The 25,227-nt window shown below is 38.4% G+C and overlaps 1 protein-coding gene across 4 annotated transcripts in view; it reads right to left on the reverse strand.

Annotated features, from left to right (window-relative positions):
- Positions 1-13,019: 13,019 nt before the first annotated feature.
- Positions 13,020-25,227, reverse strand: part of TRAPPC8 (trafficking protein particle complex subunit 8) — a 52,721-nt gene continuing 40,513 nt past the window's right edge. For 2 of the 4 annotated variants that reach the window (XM_030229020.2, XM_018909729.3), the window contains 4 exons: positions 19,184-19,231; positions 17,688-17,833; positions 16,033-16,122; positions 13,020-14,069 (listed from right to left, as the gene is read on the reverse strand). In XM_030229020.2, coding sequence (XP_030084880.1) covers positions 13,835-14,069; positions 16,033-16,122; positions 17,688-17,833; positions 19,184-19,231 — 519 coding nt within the window. In that variant the 3' untranslated portion in view covers positions 13,020-13,834. The remainder of the gene's footprint in view (positions 14,070-16,032; positions 16,123-17,687; positions 17,834-19,183; positions 19,232-25,227) is intronic. The other 2 variants (XM_030229024.2, XM_030229011.2) reach the window with 1 other exon arrangement.

Here is a 25,227-nt window from a genome sequence, read left to right on the forward strand (position 1 = left end):
TACAGGAATCTTAAAGATCAAGTAAATAAAACCACATCCTTGTTGATAAAAATAAACTCAGGAAATGTCCATTAAACAACATTTTGAGAATCACCTGAGTGTCGTTTCCAATTGTTCTTATTTGAAGTGTTTGGAAATCCACATTATTCTGAGCACTTAAATATTTCTTCTTATTCTTTTACAGTAAATTTTTATCTAAAATTTCACTTTCTTAGGACAAGTGAAGCCATTTTAATCTTGAATGCCCAAGCTGCTAAATCTCCAGAAACCTGTCACCTAACCAGTCTCCAAGAACCTCCCCTTTTGCAGATATTTGTAATAGTTTAAGAGCTAAGTGCAGTGATTAATTTTGCACATTAGAAGTCAACATCTCTGAGTGGATTGCATAAAAAAGGTTTAAAAACAAACAAAGAAAAATGAATGTAAAGTTTCTTATCACATAAGAATTCTACAATTCTATATCTGCTTTTAAGAAGGTATAAAAGGTTCTAAAAAATGTGCTGAATTAAATTTCAAACTTTGCTTTCAGACATTCCAAAGGGGTACCACGCTTGCTCTGACAGCAGTGCTGACAGAAAGGGAAGTGAAGTACTGGAAGGGGAATTCGGTACCTTGAGAACACCTCCCCACAGCACTGCCCTTATCTTCTATCTCCTCAAAAAGGCATTTTGCAGCTTTGTTTCCCATATTTCTACAGCTCATGTCACATTACCTTCATTTTCAATAGCAATTCTCTAATTCTTCCTGACCTATGGCTACCGGAATACATTAATCCATCTTCCAGGATGGCTACCCAAAATAAATTAATCCCCTTCCTCTTTGCAACAGCCTTGAGTAATAGACAAAATGCTGTTATATTCCCCTCCCATTTCTTCCTCCTCTGAGCTAAACTCCTTTTCCAGTATTTTTCATGCTTTCCCTTATGCAGTATTTTCTTTAGGCTTCCAACCCATTGTTTTTCTGCACTCCAGACTTCATCCTTCAGTTTACAGCCTCAAATTTGTTGCCATGACCTCCACAGCCCATAGGCACATATCTGTGGCTCCTTAACCAAGCATAAATTTGAACTAAGTTCTGCTTGGGTTTTTATTCTGTTTATAAAATCTGGAATACTCAGCAGTCACTGGTGGCTTTGGAAATGGATAGCTTTATAGATTTTCCATTCTTCCATCAGAAGTTTTTTTTTTTTCCTCTGTGTTTAACAGAGATCATTAGAAACACAGTGGGTTATAGATGTTAGTACCTCATGCCCTGATCACATTGCCATCCCTCCCAGCAGTTACTCTGCTGACAGACAAACACTCCACAGAACTCAGGGAACAGACAGAACAGATGCCTAAGGCTCCACCAAACAAGCCCTTTTTCCCTGAACAGCAAGGCTTTGGGTTTTGGACTTGGTTTGTTTTAAAAGGGAAATTAACTCACTGGCCCAGCTCAGTGGTCCACAGCCTCAAACCAGCAGATCATAAAGGATGATTCTCTTTAAAACCTCATTTTTAGGCATTTTGCCTACAAAAAGTAATGGTAGACATAAAATAGGGGAGTGCATCTAGGAGCAAATTCCTTCTTTTTGCAGGAATTCTTTTCTAGACCTTTGATATTCACTGTGCCTTTTCTTATCCTGCTACATAGTTCTGGGGATGCAGAGGCTACAGCCACAGATAATACCAGTATATTGTGGAACTCCCCACCTGTAACTGAGTAACAACTGCTCTCACACAAAGTCCATCAGCCCTTCAAATGACTTTGCTTTATACCAAATGCTTCAAACATTCTGTTCTCTACCTCAAGCCCTTTATTTAGGAATTCCAGAATTACTTTGTCCAGTCTCTCAAAAGGAGAGGTACAATACTTTCACTTAACTGAATCATTTCTGTATTTGTCCTTCTCCTTGCCTGTTTCTCTTAGCTGTCCCTTACTCCACCTTCTTTCACACCAAATTTATTTTGCTTTTTTTTTTCCCAATTGGCCCCCTTTTGTACTTCAAAGCCAAGTTTGAAGATTACACATCTTTTTAGCCTTTCTCCTTGTATTCCTTTGTAAACATTTTTATTGGCCGTAGTATCTTGATATTATAGAACTTCCATCATGTCATAGGAAAAAATTATAAAGAACTCTCCTTCCATGACCTCCACCAGGACAGCTGTGACAGAGCCCCCAGATCATCTTCATGGCATCAGGCTTAGTCATTCCCTGCCTGAAGAATCCTTTCTGTATGGAGTGTAATTCCCTGTGACTTAAAGGAACATTTCTTATGTCTCATATGATATTTCTGTAAGCCTGTGGTCTTGCAGGATGCTTGGAAAGCTGCTTCAAGGTTTTTCTCATAAGTGAGAGTTTCTGGAGTTCTGGGGCTTGGGAAACTTCAGTGATTCTAGTTATGGTGTCGAAAACATGCAGGTGCAGAAACATCACAGGGTGCTAAAGAAACCCAGCACAGACCTAGATGAAAGCATGTAAAACATTTGCAACAAAATTCATGCCACCTGAATTGTATCTCCTCTCAGGAATTCCCACATGATGCTCTCAGGCACAGGGTGTGATTCTTAGGGCTGTCCTGTGCAGGGCCAGGAGTTGCACTTTGATGATCCTTGTGGATCCCTTCCATCTCAAAATATTCTGTGATATCCATTCCCTGAAGAATTACCTCCTCAGGTGTGGGGGAAGAGGAGGATGGTGAGGCAAAGAAGGAAATAGCTTAACTTTGAGTTTTGTCTCCTCAGCTCACATCTTCAGCCACTTCTGCTAACTTTGTTAAGTGGTTTCCATTCATTCTGGTTTCTCTCCCAGAATAAATAATTTGCAACTCCCTAATCTAAAGGAAAAATACTGTTTATAGAACATCCTTGCAGCATCCTGAACCTGTCTGAGGCCATGCACACCCTACATGTGGTACTGAAAGTCTTTGAATCCCTCTGATGGTGGTTAGACACTTTCAGTTGACTCCCCATCACCTGGTTTGGAGCTCTGAGAAAGCCTGCCCAAGTGTGCAAGTGTTTGGACACAGCTGCTCACATTTCCTGCTGTCACACAACAGATCTTGCCTCCCTGTGTAGGAATAGTGCCACTAAAAAGTGGCATTATCCTTTTACCATCTGACTATTAGTGAAAAACTGAAGATGCACTGCAGAAAAATGTCAAATCTAGTTTTATATTACCACATAGGAATAAAACCACACTTCCTGGTGTTTAAATTTCTCTTCATATGAACTTGTCTGAACTGAATTTCTATTTACCATTCACAAAAAGCCAGTAGGAACCTGGCTGAGATGTGTTTAATACCTAAGAAGCATTTTTTGTTTCAGGTCAAAGTACAACCAGTTTATGAGGTGCTAAAAAAAATGAGGAACAAATCCATCTCCTGTACCTTCACTAATCACACTTCAACTTCTCAAACAAATATTCAAAGACCCAGAGAAATAATTATCTAAGTTGTCCCAGGCAATGATACATTTAAAATATCTCTATGCAAAAGCACTGTAAGAATAATAAATTATTTTGTTCCTTCTACTAACCTCAGGAGCATTAAACTCATGCAGTGTGGCTCCAGAGAATCATTTAAGTTTTTTATGGATCATGGGATCTCAAGAGAGTAAATTCCAAATTTCCATTCTAATGTTTTGAGGGACTGAGAAGTAAAGCCTTCAAGCTTTCAGCTCAGTGGATAGTAGCCTACTGTGGCTCCACAGTTTTCCTGTAATTCCCTATATTCCAGACATGACAATGAGGCAACATGGAACTAGCAATTCACAGATGGAGAAGATTGGCAGGATGAATATCTGCTCAGTATAGATTCCATAACTGCATCACAGACACAACACCCCTCATGGTGCATCAGCGAATGTCCCGGGACAGCTCCACAGCAGGAACGCCACCGGAGCGGCCAGCAGGGAGGCGACAGAGGACAAGGGCGGCTGAGTAGGAGCGCTCCGGGCCGGGGACACGGCGCAGCTCGGGACTCCACTCCTCCGCAACCCTGGCGTGCGCTCCGAGAGGCGCTCTGCCAGCCGGAGCCCGGCCTGGAGCTGTCCCAGTGCGAACATCCCATCCCTCCAAAGCGCCGGTGGAAGGACGCGCTGCTCCTGCTGTGCAGCTGCCATCCATCCTCAGGTTTGCGAGGCGTTCAGGGAGGAGCTGAGGAAGGGATGGAGCCTTACGGAGAGCGGTCCCTGCGCCCTGCAGCCGCTCCAAGCGCCCGAGCCCGACGCGCTGCTCGCCCCGGCCGCGCTGCCCCGGCCGGCGCCGGAGCGTCCCGAAGCCTCCGCCCGAGAGCCGGCAGCCGCTCCCACCGCGAACCCCGGGTCACCTAGATGTGACACACGATGTGACACACACTGCACAGAGCTGCAGCTGTTCCTGTGTCGCCGGGGAAAATCTCCAGCCCAGACTCCACAGCACCGGAGTAAAAAAAAAAAAAAACCCGAACCAAAACCCAAACCAAACCTTTTATCTCCACCATAAAATGTGGCGTGTTCTCACCACTGCTCAAAATCTACTGCTGCATACAGAGAGGCAAAGGGGCAGCCTGATTAACCAAAGCAGCTCTAGAGCAAACCTGATTCGGGTTGTCCCTGCTGCCCCACTGGGCTCTGAAGGCCGTGTCACATCCAGGCCAGTGCAGAGGAACCAGGGCTGCTCCACGGTCCCTGCAGGAGCCACTGGAGCCAACCTCTTCTGGTACCACAGGAGGCCACTGGGTCAAACACAAGAGAGCCATAAAAGCAGCACACACACATCCACACCCACACCTGGTGTGAAACACAGATCTATTTGTCACACTTTCAGCCCAAGCTGAACCCAAAATGTCTCTGAAAATAGAAACTGCCCCCAAAAGAGCAGCATGTGGTGCTGAGGGTGAAGGGTGGCATGTCAGCAACAGCACCAACCATGCAGCACCATTTCTGAGTGTCCTCTAAGCCATGACACACAGGCGCTGAGTTGAAATTTTTGCTCCTAAATAGTCATATTTTATCATTTTCCAAAAATGATAAAGGAAAAAACTCCAATAAAAAAGCACCTCTACTTAAAACTACTGATTTTTGTACAAAAAAAAAATATTTTCCTTAAAGTTCACATTTCATTCCTATCAAAATATGATAATGAAACAGAGGAGAATGCAAATCAAAGCCTTCTTGCCATTTTTATTTTCCCTCCATTGAAATATGCCTTTATTTTGATTTATTCCAATTCTGCAAATCAAGAAGTCCCATAGACTGTCGATGTTACAAGCAAAATTATGGCATAGTATGCAATTCCCAACATAAGCACATCTCCCAGAAAACTTAAATCTTGTTTTCAAAGCAAGTGCCCACCTGGAAACTGTTCTGACTTCAACAAAAAGCCTACAAAATATCACCAGTCTCTGAATTCATAGGATAGGAGGCAAAGTAACAACATTTACTGAAATATTCTCTTCCATCCCAAAAAGTAACACTTTTAAAGAAAGTGGCTTTCTTAGGAAGTAGTATAACCTTATGGTCATTTTTGACCTGAAAAATTAGTAGCCAAGGAATTGATTTCAATAGTAGCCAATTTGAATTGTAGCCAATTTCAATAGTAGCAAATTTGAATTGGTTTGCACTGATTACTAAAGTGAAGCAATACTTCGATGGAGTGCAAAGAGAGAATATCAGGAATCCTGAAAGTCCCTACCTTCCCTGATTCTTAAATTGTTCCTTTGCATTTTAAAGCTCTGCCCAAAAACTTCCTGCCTTGGATTTCTGCCTGGACCACAATACAAATGCTTCTCCTTCTGTAATTTTTAGGTTTGTTTTGCCAGTTTCATTTTGCTTTTGCAGAAGACAGTTGTCATGAACAGCAATTTTAGAGAGGTCCATGATTATCCATTGAAGCCCACTGACCTCCAGCCTAGTATTCTTTAAAGCAGTATAAAGGATAATACAGATTTAATCTCAAAAAAGAACACTTTAGAGAAGCTCTCTATTATAGGACACAAGTCTCATGTGAAAAATGAAAAGCTCTATCAGCATATTCTCTGGGTTTGCCAGAAATACCCACCAAAGCATATCTGCCCCTTCTGATGTTTCCTGATATTTCTACAGGAATCTGAGGAAGAAGGAGGCTAAGGCTTTTATGCCTATCTCCTTTTCCCATCCAAAGGTGAGGAATGATGATTATATCTCTCCTTCTTCCATTCTGCTAATGAACTTAGAAAAGGAAATCTCAAATAGTAAACTTATAAAACTTTTCAGATACCATTTTCCACCCTCTTCTTTCTCTTGACCACAGGTGCAGCAACTGCTCAGAGTTCTCATTTACGCTATGACTTTGTCTTAGGTCCAGTATCAGGACAGAATAAATTTAATTTGGATTAAATATTTATTTGGATTTTTCCCCCTCTGTCCCTTTTTAGTTGCATAGTGACTGTCCTACTTGCAGATGGGGTAGAGTTCATTTTTTCTTAGTAGAATGAAAATATGGACTTAGGCATTTTTGTTCCTGCTCCTAAAGAAATATAGCAATCTTAAATTAGTTTCATAGACACAGACACTCTATTAATCAATTATTTCCAATGTCAAACAACAGTAGTGTGTCAAACAGTTGGTTTTGCACTATTAATGTGTAAAAGCAGAATTTTGAAATGGAGACACTGCCTTTTTTTCTCTGCACTCAGGTGCCAGTGCTGTCAGTGCTGTCATTTGTCATCTCTGTGTCTTTGGAAACGCTCCATTGATCAATTCATGCCTCATACAGGTGCTGTATAAGGAACACCAGACCTGACTGTACAATGATAAGCAGCCACACAGGACTGAACACCCCAGAACTGTTTAACAAACTTACCTGTCTGTGGCAGCATAGAGGATTTTTACTAAGATAGCTGATGCAGAGCATTCTTAATGAGCAGGACCAACTGTACTCACAGGAGACAATTCTATTTGGCAAACTGCCCTGATCAAGGATGTGGGTAACACAGTCCTCATTTCACTGACCATCAAAGTGTTGGGATTTAGCAACTTGCTTTTAGTTGCTAAGTTCCTTCTAAACTAGTTTTGCAAGCAGGAGTTTCTGGACTGCTGTCTCATCTGCCCTGAGGGTGCCAGTGCAGGTGTGTTGGTCTCACAGCTCACTCTGGGATTGCTCATGTAATCAGCCAAAGAGCAGGTGCTTGAGCTCTTGTTCCATACTCTTTCTCCAGAGCTGCTTGGTCCTGCAGGGATTCCACAAGACTGGAACCTTCCTGTCTTGCCCTCCTCACTCTCACTGAGATACAGAGCACTGACAGCACAGGCAGAGCATCAACTCACAGAAAGCATACTAGTTTTGAACCAACACACCTAAATGCACAAGTTTTCACTGTGAAGGTTCTGTTTGGGGCTGGGAAGCCACAAAGCTGCTCCTTCACTACTGCTTCTCATTTCCACCAATACTTAATGAAGCCCAAGTGAGGAAGAGGATGGTAGCACAGTGAAGGTTTCCACTACATATCTGCCCTTCCAGTGTCATCCCAACACACATATTCTTTCTTGTTAGTCTTGTGTAACAGAGACACAACACTGTGCAAAGACCTTCACTGAAAGGGATTTAAACATCCTGGTTTTAATTGGCATTTCTCCATGCTAAGGAAATGAATGAGTTTTCATGACAACCTTCCTCAATGTCAAGTTTCACACTCTCAGAAATTTTATTGTAAAACGCTGAAAATACCTACCAAGACTTCTAAGAAATTCTAGCCCATAGCCAGTTACATAAAAGACTAAACAAAAGTAAACTTTTCTCAGGAGTATGTTCAACACCCACACATATTTGCTGAACTCTGGCTTTCAGAGTAAAAAAAAAGTCTTATCTGGTAGGAAAAAATGTGGTGACAAGCAACAATAAATTATTCCCTATCTCCTTGCAATCTCTTACAGATCCATTATTGAAAAAGTTCTAGATATTACTCTAAAAATATATGTATTTCTAAGTGGAATTTCAGTAAGTTAACAAGATACTCTAATTTGCATTGATAACAGAACAAATAAATTTAATAGTGTTTTTAGTAGCTCTGAGGATACAATTCATCTAGAATGCTTAGCACCCATGTGACCTACAGATGAAGAGAGTGGATTTGAAAAGCAGACAGAAAGAGAACATGAACCTCTAAGGCAGTGACATCTCCCCTCTGTGATCTGGAAAATAAAAGCTGTGATCCTTGAGGACAGATGTTAAAATGAAAAACATTATTACTGTGATTCCTGAGTCTTGTTCTCTTAACCTGACTGACACATTCAATCAGTTCTGTCAGAGCAGGAAAACTTTCTGGGATAGTCTTCTCTCGCAGGCCTCTCACTGCTCCTCCCAAGCAGAGCCAGAAGTGCTTTGAACTGCCACTGCCCTTTCCTCTCTCTGGCAGCTCCCTCCAGCTGCCCATGGCATTACAATTGGGATAGATTTTTATAGAGGGTTTTTAGGGTTTTTTTGGGGAGGTTTGTTTGTTGGTCCATTTTTTAAACTTGTCTCAAGGCTGCAGAACAGCCATGCTTCTTGGTAGGAGCAAATCATATTTTCAAGTATTTCCCTGACATTGTGAGAGCTACCAGTGCAGATTACAAAAACCTGCTGTTTTCAAAGCATCTTCTGGGTTCAAGAGCTTCAGGTTAATTGCTACTAAAACTAAATGCACCTAAAACAACCCTGGTGTCAGCAACTATAAGTGGAGCCCATGTCCTGAGTACACTTTTGTCCCTCCCTCTGGCATGCCCCAAACAACAGCAGCTACACTGACAAATGGGGAAAGCTGGGTCTATCACTGATGCTTTCTTCATGAGGATAGCAAGAAATATGTTGCCTGTGAATTTCAGGAAGTATTTCTGGTTTTGGTCAGAAGGGGTTCTTCCTCTACAGACTCCTCAATATACAGAAATACCTCTCTCATCCTAGGGCTGGGGATCACGGGGCAGCTGTTTAATGATCACTAAGTTATTTCCCTCAGTAAGTAAAAATCTATAGGAACAGTCTTTCTTGTTTCTTTTTTTTTTCTTTAAGCAGAATTTTCATCACCCTGGAGGAAACAGGGTAAGGAACAATTCCACAATAATCAGGAGGAGAACAATTCATTCATTCTAACTTTCAAAGAGGAAAATCCACAGGAATAACATTTGCAAGCATCAGCTGAATTGACACTGCTAGTCTATAAGCAACAATTTTTAAACTGTGTTCATTTTTCCACTTCTTCAGCTACCACTAAGCAATTAGCAAAACTCATTAACCAAGTGACATTTTACAAATTAATTATTTACTCCTGTAAACTAGAAATGTGTAGTAAATAAATCTTGAGTAAAATAGGATCAGGAAACACTCAGTGTTTAATCTGTATTCATGGTTTTAAAAACAGGAATGTTGAAAAAATAATCTTCTGTTCCAGCCTAGCTTTTACTCAGTGAATCCAAACTTGAAATTCTTCTGTTTTCATCTTGGAATCTTGAGCATTTCTTCTGGAGCAGCAGACAATTTGAATGACTGTCAAAGAACAGTTACTTTGAACCTCTCTATTCTGCTACTGGGCTTGGCAAAATTGTATCACAAAAATGAAATTAAAGTGCAGATAAGTTCTACTCTTCCAGAAAGAGCAGAATTTCCTAATACTTAGAACTTTTTCAAAAACATCATGAAATTATTTAGCTTTTTTTGGGGGAAAGGTGATGTTTCAAGGCACAGGTCAAGGTACTAGAGCATTTGTACCTGAGCAAAAACTAGTTACTATCAAAGCTGAAAATGAATTGGTGCTCATTTCCTTTGTTAGCTTCAAATCTTGGATCCTGAGAGACAAAAGTAATTACCAATGACCTATGACAGGAGGGATAATAAGGAGTACTATTTGGTTTTCTGTGTGAGAGAGAAACAGCTCTTCAATCTTCTATTGAGAAGTTTCTAAACACAGAACTGAGCTCGCCTTACATTATTTTTCCCTCCTGCTATTTTTACCTGAATCTTTGAATGATATCATGAGGTTGTTATGAGTTGCTGAATCTGTCCTCACTCAAGCATAAAGTTCTTGATAGAGAGAATAAGAAGTTTATTTTCCCTGCCTATAATGGTCATACCTTCAAAGCCATTGTAGTGGGTACATCTTAGTTATTGCAATTTATCTATAACCTTCCCAGTGCACATCTAAGGTGCTTTTGCCAAAAACTACCAACATTTTTGGGCATCACAGTCAGTGTTTCTGATTTTGCTTTTGATTTTTTACATACTTTCTATCTCATTTATCACTGTAAAAAACCAGGATGAAAAAGTTATTTTGAGTGGAATTTTTAGAAGTCTCTGGGAAATCTATTAAGAGAAATTTCCTTTTATTTAGGAAAAACATGTTATAAAAATGTGATGGATAAATTGGTTCAGTGCCCTTTTTCTACTTAGAAAGATAATGTTTTATTAGTTTGAAATAAAAAAAAAATAATTGTGCTTATTTTTCCCCCTCATCTTTCATTATAAATTTTTCACTGACCCTATGTGTCTACTTGTTTCACTGTACAGACAGTCTTTCCAGGAGAAGTGAAGGATTTCAGAAATCTGGCAGATTTTAAATTTCACAAAAATGTATTTAAATTAAGGGGACTTCAGTGGATTTTGTATTAATTGGTATCAAGTCAGGCTGTGTGGCAAAGACCAGTTATTTTCAAACATCCAGACCTGGAATTGTAACCAGCTCTTAGGGAGCACGGGTTCTCACACATGCTGAGTATCAGGAGAATACCTGTCCTAAACCATGGTACAAAATGACTTATGTAATTTGCCAGACACTTTTCCAGTAACACAGCAATAAAGTAAAACTACACCAACCACAAGAGTAAGTAAATGGCCATTTTGTTCACAAGGTAAGCAATCAATACTGCTTTTGCTACAAAACTTTTAGATATTTATTGCTAGTTAAGTCATTATTCCATTACTCAATATTTAGACAGGATTTTAAAAATCTCATTTCAGATAGAGACAAAGTGAGTTTCTGTCCATAAGTAATTTAAGTATTAAAGTTATTATAGTTTTCCTGTTTTGAAGTATAGAAAAGTTTAAGTTACAGGACAAGGCAACAAATTCAGAAAACTCCACAGATTTATCAGCATAACTATCCCTTAAGAAAAATTTTAGAATAGAATACTGTCCTAGTTTCAGCCAAGACAAGTACACAATATTAATAATATAAGAGGAATACTCCATTTAGAATGATTTCTACTATTTTTGAGGAAGCACAAGGTCTTGTGCTTTTACTTGTCTCAAACAGCAAACTGCTGTTTGAGACAAGTAAAAGCACAAGACCTTGCTATGTTAGCATAGTCATCTCCTACAGGATTCACAGACTCTGACTGACTCTGTAAAACCCTGTCGCTCCAGATTTGCATTCCACAAAATAGTAACTTGTCAGTGCAGCATTTCAGCAATTTTTTGCAAAGCAGCTTACAACCACCTGAATTCCCCTAGCAAAGGATGGAGCAACACATTCCATGAAGTATGGAAGGGATGGCAGAATTCACCTCATCTCAGGAACAGGTTTGTTGGTTACTCAGCTCAAAAGAAAATCCCAATTTTATGTATATTAGTATATGGCATTATTTTTTGTATTTTAAGTAATACAAGATAGAATTGCTCCTGTATTCCCCAGATGGAAACAGGGCATTTTATTTTTCACCAAAACCCCCAGCTTGGCAAGTTTCATGGTTTTATGTTACAAAGGTAGCAAGAAAGAAAAATTCAGTAGATTCCTAGTACAAAAAAGAACCCTTGATCTCACAGTCTTTGAGAGCTTTTTCTAGCTATCTCAAAAGTAAGATGTAATATTATGATCTGTTGTGAGCCACAACATTGCTGCAACAGAAGCACAAGCATGCATTTGCAGATTACTTATTTACTCAATAGCAAGACAAGATTAATTTTCATTTCAATAGAAGTGTTTCCCATCCTCACTGGGAGTCCACAATGTGGACAGAGTTTCCCATGTGAGAATCCACTAAGGAGGCATGCTTAGCTCTACTTCCATGATAGTTCCTCTCCTAAGCAATCATACTGATTTTTACAGCTCCCAAAGACACACTTAGAATTTCTAATGACACACCAGGAGAGACAAAGACCATGCCTCCAGCTAACCATTGCTACTGCAGTTCCAAGAAAGGAAAAGCTCCACCGTTGTATTTGAAATCCAGAAAAGCAGGTTACCAAGGACCCTCCTCTCCCAGACACCCACAGCTCCTGCTGTCTCTCAGACTGATGAATCACAGACAGCTCAGACATGCAGGTGAACGTCAGAGCTTACGCATTTGGGTCTGCAGTGCTGAGAAGCTCCACGAGCTGCTTTGCCCTGCATCATCTCATCTCACTGCTCTGTCATTCAGAGATTCCCAAATTCTTACCTGTTTACCTGCCAGCCAGTGTTCAAAGGCTGGATCTCACTGTGAGTTGCCATTTGTACCATCTCCAGCCTCCATCAGAGAAGCCCAATTCCCTCTATAGGGTGTCTCTTCTTTTCATCCAGTTTCTAAACATGATGCTCTTGATAATCCACTTTGGACAGGCTGTCTTAAAATATACACTGTGACTTGAAACACTGTGGCCTACAGAGCACAGCTGAATGTCATCAATAATAATTATTCTTTCCCTAAATGGGTGTAAGACAGGAAAAGCAATGATGGCACAGCTTAAAGCTACAATGCTGAGAAACCTTCTGATTATTCTTTCATGCTGAACATCAGCAGAAAAGGACCTGAGGCCTGAAGTAACAAATTCATTGACAGAGAATATTTCAGTATTCTATTGATTTAGCAACATGATCCATAGTCCTATTAAGTTTGACTATGAAAGGTTATGTGCTGTGAATGGGTTCCAAGACTTTCAGGAAGTCTAGAGTCCTGGAGACAGTCATGCAGTAGTACCAAACACGAGTAAAACTGGAAATCTTACCTAATAAGAATAAAATGCATCAGAAGGTAGATGCACTGTCTCATACACCAGCACTGTCCTGTGATAGCAGCAGCACCTGTGGATTGCTACAACTGCATGCAAAGGGAAGCAAAAAGGCCACCAGTCCATACAGTGAATATGGTGTATGCTTTATTCTATTTACAGTACATTTGTTATAAATATAATACATTTCTTGAAAATCTTGAGTAGAGATTTTTTTTAAACAGATCAGTTGTTATAGTTACATAATAAAGTAAGTGACAATTTAAATGACAATCTCATGGTTGTGAAATAGTGCATTCTGTTTTGAGATGAATGAGAAAATACTCAAACCGGTTCAAAATTTTTTTTTTAAATACCCTAGGTGGACTTTTATGTAAACCTTGAGAAGTCACCAGTTTCCATAAATATGAAACCAAAATCTTAAACTAAAGAACCGAGAACCAGAAATGGATTTGAGAGATCTTATTGAACTTCACAGTAAGGTTGGGATTTATCATGACTAATGGCTTTAGACAGGAAAAAGCCAATGAGGTTTTCTTCCTGAATCATATCCTAATGCAGCCACAAATATTAAACACACCATGCTGGAAGTTGAACAGCAGTCAAGCTGCATTTTTGACAGGGCATAGGACATACAAGTATGTTCAGACCTGCAGTTAGAGTATTTTATGTTATGAGTATCTTAATTACCAGAGAAGAAATACATTATAAAAGGATAAACGTATGTTCAGTCCAACGTGCATTGCATCAAGAAACAAACTGACAAGTCATCTGAATATTTTGCTATTTCCTTTTCTACACGATCTTTAGTAACAAGTTAGATGTTGGAGGTGCTATTTCAAAAAAACTGCAGCAAAATGTCAACCAGCAATGTAAGAAAAGAATCCCATTTATTTTTTCTTTTAGTGCTTTTGTTGTTTTGGGTTTTTTTAGGAAGTGGTCAGATATTATTGATAATAATCAGTGCAGGCATGGAGTTCTGCTGACTTGTTTCAAACAAAGTAACTTGGTCCACGAGCTTGGCAAATACTCTGGGAGTTCCAAGGTTATAGACACCTGTATGTACGAAGCAAGCTTTGAGCTGCAAGCTATAGACCTCCTGGCCTTTAAGTTGAAGCTTGTACTGTGTTTGCCCAAGCCATGTAAAAGATCCATGTATTTCTAGTGCTTCAGAGCTGAAAACAAAAAGGATAAAAAATGTTAACTCTCTGCACTTGAAGTATGTATTACTAATTTACAGGACTCCCTCCAAATTTTCCCAAGATTTCAGCACTGTGTCCTCCTCACCAGGCCCTTACAAAGACTGACACTTTCTAAAAACTTTTCAGAAGTCAGTGGGGAACTTATGTTACTATGCTGGCTCTCCTTGGATGAGTGCCAACTGCCATTTGTCTTTGATGCTGCTAAGTCTTTTTGACTGCTTGCCTATAATCACTACCCTTAAATCACTGCTTTCCCCAAATGCATACTGCTTTCTTTGTTCTGCAAACCCTCCTTATCTTTAAGAGTAAGTTTTATAGTAAGACAAAGCTGGACTTTGCAAGGATTAACAGCTGCCATCACAGCTTCAGACAGAACTCCACTTAAATTTAATTGAGATACTGTAATGCAACTTCAAAAAACAGATAACCTGTGTCTGTATTCTTTCCTACTACATCCCTATCCACTCACACCCGTTCCCAAAAATACATAAATACACACAGACTCAGAGTATCTAGGGTACCCTTGGGTAAATTTAGGGATGCTTTTGTCCATCCATCAGCTCAATTTAACTCTGGGTCTTACCAAATATTTTTTAATGTTCTCTGTCTCATTTAAAAACCCTTACAGTGGCTCTCCCCTTAGCTCAGATGAATCATTACAAACCTTTAATGCGTTTCTTTGGTTCCTAATGTACTGTACGCTATACACAGGACATTAATTCCACTAAGATGTATAATGAAGAACTCAGTGTATTCCCAGCTCTCTACAAAACTGGCACATAACACTAACACTAAATGTAGTAACAATTTTCAAATTGTCACAGTTTAAGGAATTCCCATTTCAGTCATTCTTAGGTCTGTCCCATGAGCTAGAGTTCAATCAGACTGCATGTCACACAGGAATAATCAACATGGGCATACACTGCTTTAGAGACACTGCACTGATACATTAGGAAGGCATGTGAGGGGCTTTCTTTTTAAGCAGTTCCAAGGTACATGAGGAGTACACTATCTTTCCAAAGACATGTCTTCCAATGTAACACAACATGACCATCTTGTCAAAAAAAAGATCAGTGAATGGCTCCCTAACTATACCTGAAAAGTGAACCACACAAATTTTCTGTCTTCCATTTAATGAACATGTGTATTGGGCTCTGGGCTATTAAAATCTTACTTGGCTCCAAGGACTGTTGGCAAGAAGCCACTGTTCCCCTGTAACTAAGCCCCTGCATGTCTTCACAATCTTTCTCCCTTCCCTTATGGCAAACAGACTAGGTAGTATTGTATCTAAGAGGGCAGAAGGGGAGCTGTCACCTGCATTACTCATGAGTTGAAGTTGCCTTGTTTAAACAGAAGTGGCAGAATTACAGTGGTATAGATATCATGGTACTGAATTCTCTATCCCACAAAAAATCTTCAGTAAAACTTTTAGAAGCAACTCATGAACATTTCCTCAATGATAATATTTTCCCACATAATACTACAGTACTAAGCACAAAGGCAGTCATAAGAATTAGCTGCTAAACCTAGAGGAAGTCTTAAAAATATCCAAGGTTCTCCAAAATTTTACACAAAGCCAAAGTGTGAGAGGAAGTTGCTACAAATTACTCAGAATTTTAAAAATGAAAACCTAACAACTTATGTTTAATAAAGGCTGGTGAAGCCCCTATTTCACTAGTGGAAAAGCATTTCCCTTTGTCTAGGAAAGATCTGCTGAGTTTTAACTACTCAAGAGTCACAATGAAAGGCCCTGTATTAGCAGAGACTGAAGATTCACAGTTAATTGCATGAGCCCTTTATCAACTTCAATTCTTTCAAAGAAGCCACTGTACAAAAAATCCTATTCTAGATATTCAATATAGTTAAAATATTACAAGACTCCCCAAGCTAGGAAGGGTTCTTAAAAAATACTGGTTTATTAACATCTGCACATTACCTTGTTGGTTTATGCCGCAAATCAATCATCACATCTACAACAGCCTGGGAACAATTGGAAAGTAGGAGAGTGACAGGTACCAGACAGAGGCTGCAAAGAGAAACAGTTTCACATTAAAGAAAAAAAAAAGCTATTTTGGATAATCTTAATTATATCTAAAACAATTAAAATGAATTCCAGTAACAGGGAATTTATATATAGTTGTTAATTATGCCAATGTAGGTAGAAATGAAATCACTTACACTGACTAGAGCTACTTATAATAAAAGTTGTCAATTAAGTCAAACTGCATTGGCTCATTTGGGCCAAATGAAGTTACCACCTCCCTTCATCCAGCTGAGAAAGGAGACAAAAAGCATAAATACCATCTCAATTTACAGGAAATCTGCTTGTATGACATGAGACATTCCAGAATGGGATAACATGGTCCAGTACACTATTTTCTGCATTTCTGGTTGGCATACTTTGACTGGATACTTTTCTTCTGCACTGCCTCCCACAGATGAATTGCTGACACTAGGCCTTAAGTTATAACCTGAACAGTGCCCAACCAGAACAGATAGCACATGTATACCTGGATTTAATGCAGGCCTTTATACTAGATAAAACTAATACAGTTCATTGATATTCTGCTTGTTCACAATTACTATTATCATTTCTATAAATAATGCTGCAACCAGAAAGACCCCAAGATATCAACAGGCAGGAACACAAACTACTGCAGCTAAAACAACTCTATGTATTCAGCAAGTGATTTGTGTCACTTGCTGAATACATAGAATTCCTTGCCATTGCCTAAAGAGCTTAAATATCCTAAACCTGAATTGTAAGAAAAGAACAATTTGAGACTGTAACCAATAAGAGGTGAATGTCTTACAGGGCTAATGCATTCTTTATCATTGTCATTAAAATATAGCACCTTATAGAACATTTAAATGTTAGATTTTAGAAACAAATCCCTTTCTTTTGACAACTTACATAGTTATAAAAAACTGTAACACAGTAGAGCTTTCAGATAAACAACTCAAGCCTAAACAGGTACATGTTTCAAGTACAACCCATTTAATGTTCAGAACTTAAGCCAGGGGGTTTGTTCATATCATTGCAATTTTGAAAGACTCATGGATTTTACAGGCTCCAACCAATTCACTGTAGCAGCAGGCTTTTTGACAAAGGTTAATACTGATATTCTTCCAGGAGAAAAGCCCCAGAGATCTGAACTGTTAACACCTTTCCTTCTGACGTAAGTTAGAACCATGTGCAGCTAATCTTGGCAAATGAGATGTTGCAGACATAACAGCTCCTTAGAGCTAAAAAAGTACATCTTTCCTTCTGTCTGGCTTCTCAAAGAAATCACACTGTTTATTCTGACAACAAAAATAAGCACAAAGGGAGCAAACTATTTTTTTTCAGTACGTTTGATAACATTATTTGTTAACTTATTAAAACTGTGAGCTATGGTGTTACAGTCCATTCTTTTTTACATCAAACTTTCATTTTACCTATAAACTTCTGAAGCAGTGAGTTTAAAAACTGAACAAGATTTTGCACTTGCATACCAGACTTTAATGTCATAACGCACACAGCATCTCTCAAAAGGATTTATATCCAATTAACAATATTTTTTAGGTTTCTAAAGGTAATGTTTCACTAACCTTTTTTGATGAAAAGAATGATTAAAAGACTCTGGATAATGAAGACTTGTCTTAATAAGATTAGAAAGTTGCTCTGGTGTTGGTCTTGCAGGTACTGGTGTGTTTTCTGGTCGAAAAAACTTTAAGAGAACTGTTTCTGGTAGTTCCTGAAACAAATTTGGAGTTACACTGAAAATAGTAACATAAGGTACAAGAAATCCAGCCACAGAAGTTACAATTCTCCATTATGAACTATAACTCATAAGGGAAACAAGTTTGCAGCATCATGAAGCTCACATTTTTTTCCAAGGTGGTTTGTATTTAAGCATGCTGGATGAGGAACTGGTATGATTTATCTATTACCCTTTTTTGAGACAGATTTCACAGTTGCTTATGAAAACACTATCTGTGGAAGTTTCATAAAAGCATGGTATTGTTGCAGTGGTTTGCTAGTGCTTAGGTTTTGTTTCTAAGGAATAGGGACAGCATTTACACTGTTCCCTGTTCAGCAGCTGTACCTAACAACAAAAAAAATCATCACCTGCCCTAGGAAGTTCAAAACAGTAAAGCCAATGCACAAGTTTCCCAGAACAGATCCAAAGTAAAGCAAACAAATTTACAGGAAAGTTTGAACACTGACAGAAGGATTGAATAACAGAGTTTCTTTGAAATTGCATAACAAGCAGTGGCAGATATGAAAGTTACCTTTTGTCCCCAGCTGAAAGCCCAAGACAAGCTCTAACACACTACTTGGGATTCCCCCTAATCCTTTGGATGGAATGAGTCTCTGAAGCAGAAGAAATTAAGTGATACAGAAAGCTGCAACCAGCCTGCGTTTGGTGCAGCATTTCTGTCCAACATCATCTAATCTGGTTTGTGAGCAGGATTTATTTAGGAAGGGGCTGCCCTTTAGTACTTCCTTATGAACCTATTCTGAAGAAAATCCATCTTGAAAGGAAAAAAAGAATTTGCAGCAGTAAATGTCACTGCCTACTAAAAACACGAGGAACAAGATTTTTAAAAAGCCACCAGTAAGTTGATACAGTATAATAAAGTTAATACTTTTCATTAAAAGGTGATAGATTGTATCACCTTTTAAGTTGAAAAGAAACAGTACAGGCAATGAAACCTGATTTAAAAACCAAACACACTGGGCATCTGGAAACGTGTGTGAACACCTTAGTCACCATGATGACAATACCAGGAAGACACCAAATGTTTTCATAGGCTTGTAAGTCTTCTCTTTGAAAGGAAAAGAAGTTTTTTTAAAAATAATTTGAGAAGAAAAAAAGATATTCCATAGTAACAATACAATATATTTTAAGTGTTGAATGAATTGGGTGTTTCCATCCTACCCTATATAACAATACAAACTGACAGCAAGAAACACAGCAGAGATTATAGGTTCTCATTTAAATTATTCTCTCCCCTCAACTAATAGTCCAACCAATTTTCAAGGCTGTCTTCAACCACACAGCAATATTCTACATGCTGTAGTTTGCCCTAGAGTCAATTACCTGTTCCAAGTCCTCCCAATCAGAATTCCCGAGTATTTTTTTAAAACCCTACAAAAGACAAATACGAATATTTACCTCTACAAGTAGACAAGAACATCATTAAATGCAGCAGAAACATTTACTGGTGAAAGTGCAGAGTGCTGTTTATACTTCAAACCTTTAGTTCTAATATTACACCTCTGACAAAGGACTGGAAAGAGCAAAATTAATTATTTTCCAGCAGAGCTAAACCTTAATTCCAGCCACCTTCTGGGTGTCAGAATCAGAAAAGTTATCTGTCTCTCCAAGTTTAGCTGCTCAGACTCTAGGCTTTTTGTGATGGTGTACTAGAACAAAGGCTAAGATATGACATTTAGACCATTTTTCTCTTACCTAGTGAATGGTTCAGAAAAGAATTAAGGACTTCCAAACAACAACCAAGAACATGTGCATACAGATGAGAAAGCTATCTAGAGACTGCTAATACATGCTAAATTCAAGGATGCATTAAACTCCTGACCTACTCTGAAGCTTGTGAAATTGGATCAAGGCTTAAAAAAACCAAACCAAAAGCCCACATCTACTTGGCACCCTTACCTTCCCTTCAAGAAGATACACCAAGCAGTAACAGCCTTATACTCACAAACAAAGCAAAAGAAAAATCAAGAACTGAACAGGTGATATTTTGTTGCTGAACTCCTTGATTTTCAGCCCAAATGAAGTATTGCCTTTTAAAAGGAAGGGGAAAAAAAATTCTGACCCCTAAAATCTGCTTGCTGACCCAGTGTGGTTCTTTGCAAAGCCTCCAGAAGTATCACAAGCTCCAGTAACCAGCATAAACTGCATACAGGAAAGCCACATCAACAGTTAGGATTGTCCCTTTCAAAAAACAGTTATGGTGTAATTTGAGTGACTCATCTATACAAGCTGGTAGGGGTAGAGAGGCTTGACAGGAAGAGGTTGGAGGAGGAGTGTGTGTTTTTGTTATTGTTTTACATTTTATAGCTGCATTTTAAAGCTTTTTTGGTTTTGCCTAAAAACACACAACAAGCATTAGCACCAGAAAAAGTGTTCTCTCAGGTATGTCCCAAGAGCTACAAATTGCACAACTGGTGCTTGGAAAGTTGTTTTCTATTTTTAGAACTCTTCTTGTTGCCAAAGCCATTTACAAAGGCCAGCTTCAAACAAATCCACTCAAATCTAAACAGAAGATTTCTAATTCAAGTAGAATAATCTCAACATCTTCACTTATTTGTGTTACAAAAAAGTCCCGACCATTAGAATCTGGTATTTTGCTAGTTTGAAATAACTATAAATCATCTCTGTATACACTTCTGAAATGGTGCTTTAGTCATTCACACCAGTTTCAGATCTCTCCTGCAATTATTCTTAGCTAAAAGTTGAAAAAACAACATTTTAACAATTCAAAGCATCTCTTAATAGATATAACAGACAGATCTACCCATAATAAATTTCTTAACATCTTAGAATGCATTTCCAAATTGAGAAGTTCCTCCTTTCCATCAGATAGACAGAAGTGATGGTATCTTCACATACAGTCACTTTAAAGTATTTTTATACCAAATATTACACAAATTAAAGCTTTCAGTTTCATAAACAGTATTCTTAGAGACTGGGTCAATGTGCCCTTAAGCACACCAGAAAAAGGTAAGCACTGTAATTTGATTTCCAAGTTGTACAGAAAATCAGCATATTCGGCCCAAAACCACAAGTCACACATAGCCAAAAGGACTGGCGTGCTCTGTTAAAGGGCAGGTCAATTATAGGGGACAGTATGCACAGAAGAAAACCTAAATAGGAAAATCTTAAAGGGAACTAAGCCTAAGTAAAAGTAGAATATATGAAAGCAGTAGAGTAAGAGTGAGACTAAATGATGTGTTTTTTTCCCCTTTCCCATTTTAGATCTGAGAATTTCCATTTTAAAACCACAGTTTTAAGTTGCTTTCTTCAACACGTGACTCATCTATATTCACTCTAGCTCTCAACTTACAGAAATGACAGCTCCAGGAACAGTATTTTACTGATATCAAGAATAATGCATTTGAAAACAGATACCTTCAGCTCTGCAGTCCAAAATGGGTAAAACAGCAGATCAAATGCTGCAACTATTTGTAATATTTCATTCATGACAATAATATAAGCCAGATCTCCCAAACTGGTACTGTATCTGCTCCATTAATTGATAAAACAGAGTGAAAAATGTGTATTTCAGCTCTTGATGTTGATTTACCCTTAAGAACTTTGCTTTCCCCCTACTGAGGTGGTTTAAGGAAAGTCTTAAATCCTTCCAACAATCTTGTTTTATTCAAGCATCTCCTCCCACATATTCTGTAAAAAAAGTCCTGAACTAGCAAAAGATGTCACTTCCAGTAATAGGAAAAAAAATAGTTACTTAAACCCTACCCTCTCCTACATTTCAAGAATTCCTGCTTCCAACCAAACTCTTGCTGACTCACTAAGCTGCATACATTTTAAGAAGCTGTCTTACCTAAAATTATCCTCTCTGCCTGCATCTATTCTAGACACATTTTATGGATTTTACTTTGGGCTAGCACTGGTCTAATTCACAGGACTAAATGTGCAGCCCAGAAGAACATCATGTGAAATCCTGAAGCACACCTGGAAAGGACAGATGCTATTCCCAACATGCCAACATTCAAATGACAAATCTCTAGGCTGCTTCTCACCTTCCATTAGTGTGAAGTCTTTGCAAACCAGAAGTGTGTCAAATGTCCTATTACTTCCACTATTACTTCTATCCCACCATATTACACTGCACTTTTCTTTCAGAATCTTTTGGATTGAATTTACCAGATTAGAAAAACAGGGAAGAGAGCAGTAAGTAATAATATTAACAGCCCTAACTGTGACTGGATGTTTAATGCATTTGAAGTCTTTGTGCTTTCACTAATTTAAGGCAGAGAGGTCAAGAAGAAGAGACAGAGTAGCTGTGTTTCAGGTGCAATCTTAGGTTAACCTTTTGTTAAAACTACTTGATTCCAAAAAGCGTGTGTGAGAAGAGAAATAGAACCTACAGCATTACCATAGTCAAAAAAACCAGCCATGATTTACAAATACTCAGCTGAATTTGTAAGTGAAGCTTTTATTTCTTGGCCTGAAATGGATCTATTCAAAGCAATTCACTTTACTTACACCTTACGTGATTTTTTTTCTTCATATAAACTATTAACCTATCACTTTGTGGCACCTTCTGATTCAAGGTAACAAACTATATTTAGCATTTTTTCCCCTACCTTCAGCCAATGGACATGTTTTCAAAGATACACATGACAGGAAGGATAAGAAGATAAATGTTTTCCATATAATCCAGAGAGATTTCTATATGAAACACATGAACGCTTTAACAAAGTCAATATTCTCTAAGTGTTCCTTCAGCACACTACATGTTATGGTTCCAAACTTCTAGAACATAAAAGTGTAAGTAGCTCATCACATCTCCAGGTAGGCCTACTGTGTCCAGCAGCCCATGCTCAAAAGTAGTGCTATTTTGTTATATTAAAAAACCTCTAGTGTAAACCGCAACAAAAAACATCTGTATTCAGTGACAGAAAACCAGCTTTAAAGTCATAGTTATTGTAGTGGTTGGAATGAAAATGGATTAGTATCTCTAATTCTATTTTGAAAAAACATGGGAAGAAAAGAGCACATGAATTTGAGCATCAAAAAACTTGTATAGAATTTTACTGCTGCTTACCTTTTTTATATGTTTATAAATTTCTACATACAGAAATTTTACCCCAAAAAAATTTTTAGCCTTTCCCCAAGTTCCACTGTAACCAGAAGTTCTATCTTGATTTTATCAAATCCTATAGCAAGTTGTGCTACTGTGGTACAGGAATAATTGCACCCTGCTGTCTGTTCCACATCCCTGTTGTCCATTAAACGTCCCACAAGGACCCAAGCAGAAGTAACCACCCATCACCATGGCTCCATCAGCAGTCTAACATCTTACAGACATAGCAGGATGAATTTATGCCAGTTCACCCAAATACCAATCTACCAGCAATTGCTGGAACAACTTAAACATGACAGTGCTGAAAAATATCAATCTCCTGTTGTTCACTACAGTGCTTTACTGAAGCTTTGTTTCCCTGAACAGTAGTAGAAGCCTCTGTGAATCCAAACTACATATCTGGAAGCTGGCAAAGAGTTTATCTGAGATACATCACAATTGACAATGTAGCAGAAGCCAACCCGTACAGAGAATTTGACCAAAATATAAAGGAAGTGATTTCATTTTGTTCAACAGAGTTGTTTGATTAATTTGGCTAAGATCTGAGCCATTTCTCGGAGGACTAAAAGAAAAAAAGTGGGGGGGGGGAAGGCAGAGAGGAATTTTGTTCATGTTTCCTCAATGTCCACTGTAAGACTGTTCTTGGGCTGAGGATAATTGTCTGTGTCTGCCAGACAGACAACAATTCCTTTGCTGGATACAACAGCATGAAGCTAAAAAGTCAAGAACAAAGTCACTATACAGAAGCAACAAACAAAACTCAGCAATAAATGCAGACAGTGGACTCTTGCATCCTAGGTGACACCCTGTTCAGAGTCTGGAATTTATATTTTTTTTCCCCCAGATCAGAGCAGCCCTCTATCATTTATGAACCAGTAACCCACATGTGTTGGTAAAAAGCATGCACCTCCATCTCCCTCTGCTGTCCAGTCCTCAGAAAACAACCAACTTCAATACTGTCAGCACAAGGCAAATCAGAAACAGTCTAGAGTAGTTTCCAACCTTGTTAATGACTTAAGAGAATAAATACAGACTTATAAGACAAAATTATACACTGAAAATACTAGAGGTATTTAGAGGTAAAGTTTCTACCACTTAGAGGTAAATTTTCTACCACGGCTCCCCCCAGCTTTTCAATGTTTTGTGTTACTTTAAAAGAGCAAAATAATTCAAAGACAATATGCAACTCTTAAGAGATTAAGTACATTATTTTCTATATCTAGCATAATTGAATTCTATTTTGGGGAGTCTTTTAATTCTGAAATGTGGACTGAATGAAGTAAACTGCTGCAAAGTCTCAAATCAATTAATTAGTTACACCTCACCTCCTACCTCAGAGCAGTCTATCTGCTCTCCCCACAGTATTATGAGCCAATTAAAAAAAGTAGTATGTGAGGATATGCAATTTCTCAATTCTTAGCAGTCTCGAGATCACAGGTTCTTGAAATTTATGCTAACTGTGGGCTTTGGTTACCATGAGGACACAGAATTTACATGTTTATTAAAAAACTTCAACAACCAATTACTCATAGCAGATTTCAACTGCATCACAATCCAGATGCTTTCTTGCTCTCAACCAAATTACAGAATGCTTCAAAGGAAGTGTGCTCCACATGCTCAAGGAAGTGAATACAATAATCAATGTACAATCTATATGAAGATAGTTGTAATAAAACCTGATGAGAAATAGATTTTTAGACAGAGAATGCTAATATAGTAGCATACATTCCTCAAAAAAACATTGAGAGTACATACAGTTCCTTCTTGTTGCTAGGGCAGGATCAATTTCTTTAATTTGAAATTGATTGTGATACCGAGTTCCAGTCAACAAGAAATGGGAATTTCTACCCATACCCTAATCAGTCATTTCTTTATTTTAGGATGTAGATATGATTAATTTCTATTTTCTCTTCCTATTCATTTTAGAATCAGAACTTGATGAGATCAGAAGCTCACAGTATTGTGTCTCTTAACCTTAGATGTCTACAGTGTGATCTAATGTTCTACATATACATTAAGACAGGGAAAGTAATACCTGAGGGGATAGCTGTCATTAGATTAATACAGCCTCTTGTACTCCTCAGCATAGCTAGAGCACATGTGTGCCAATTCCCATTTATTTCATTGCACAAATCACTAAGTGGAAAAAAATATCTTAGCCATGTACAAATACTTAAAGGCTGATGAACCAAAGCCAAATGCACAGCTTCAGAGTAATTCACTACTTGCATTATAGCACGGTATTTATGGAAGACATTTGTCCTGTACTGTTTTCTTGACAAAATAAGTA

The sequence above is a fragment of the Serinus canaria genome, chromosome 2 (assembly GCF_022539315.1).
Source record: "Serinus canaria isolate serCan28SL12 chromosome 2, serCan2020, whole genome shotgun sequence".
In the NCBI taxonomy this organism is placed as follows: domain Eukaryota; kingdom Metazoa; phylum Chordata; class Aves; order Passeriformes; family Fringillidae; genus Serinus; species Serinus canaria.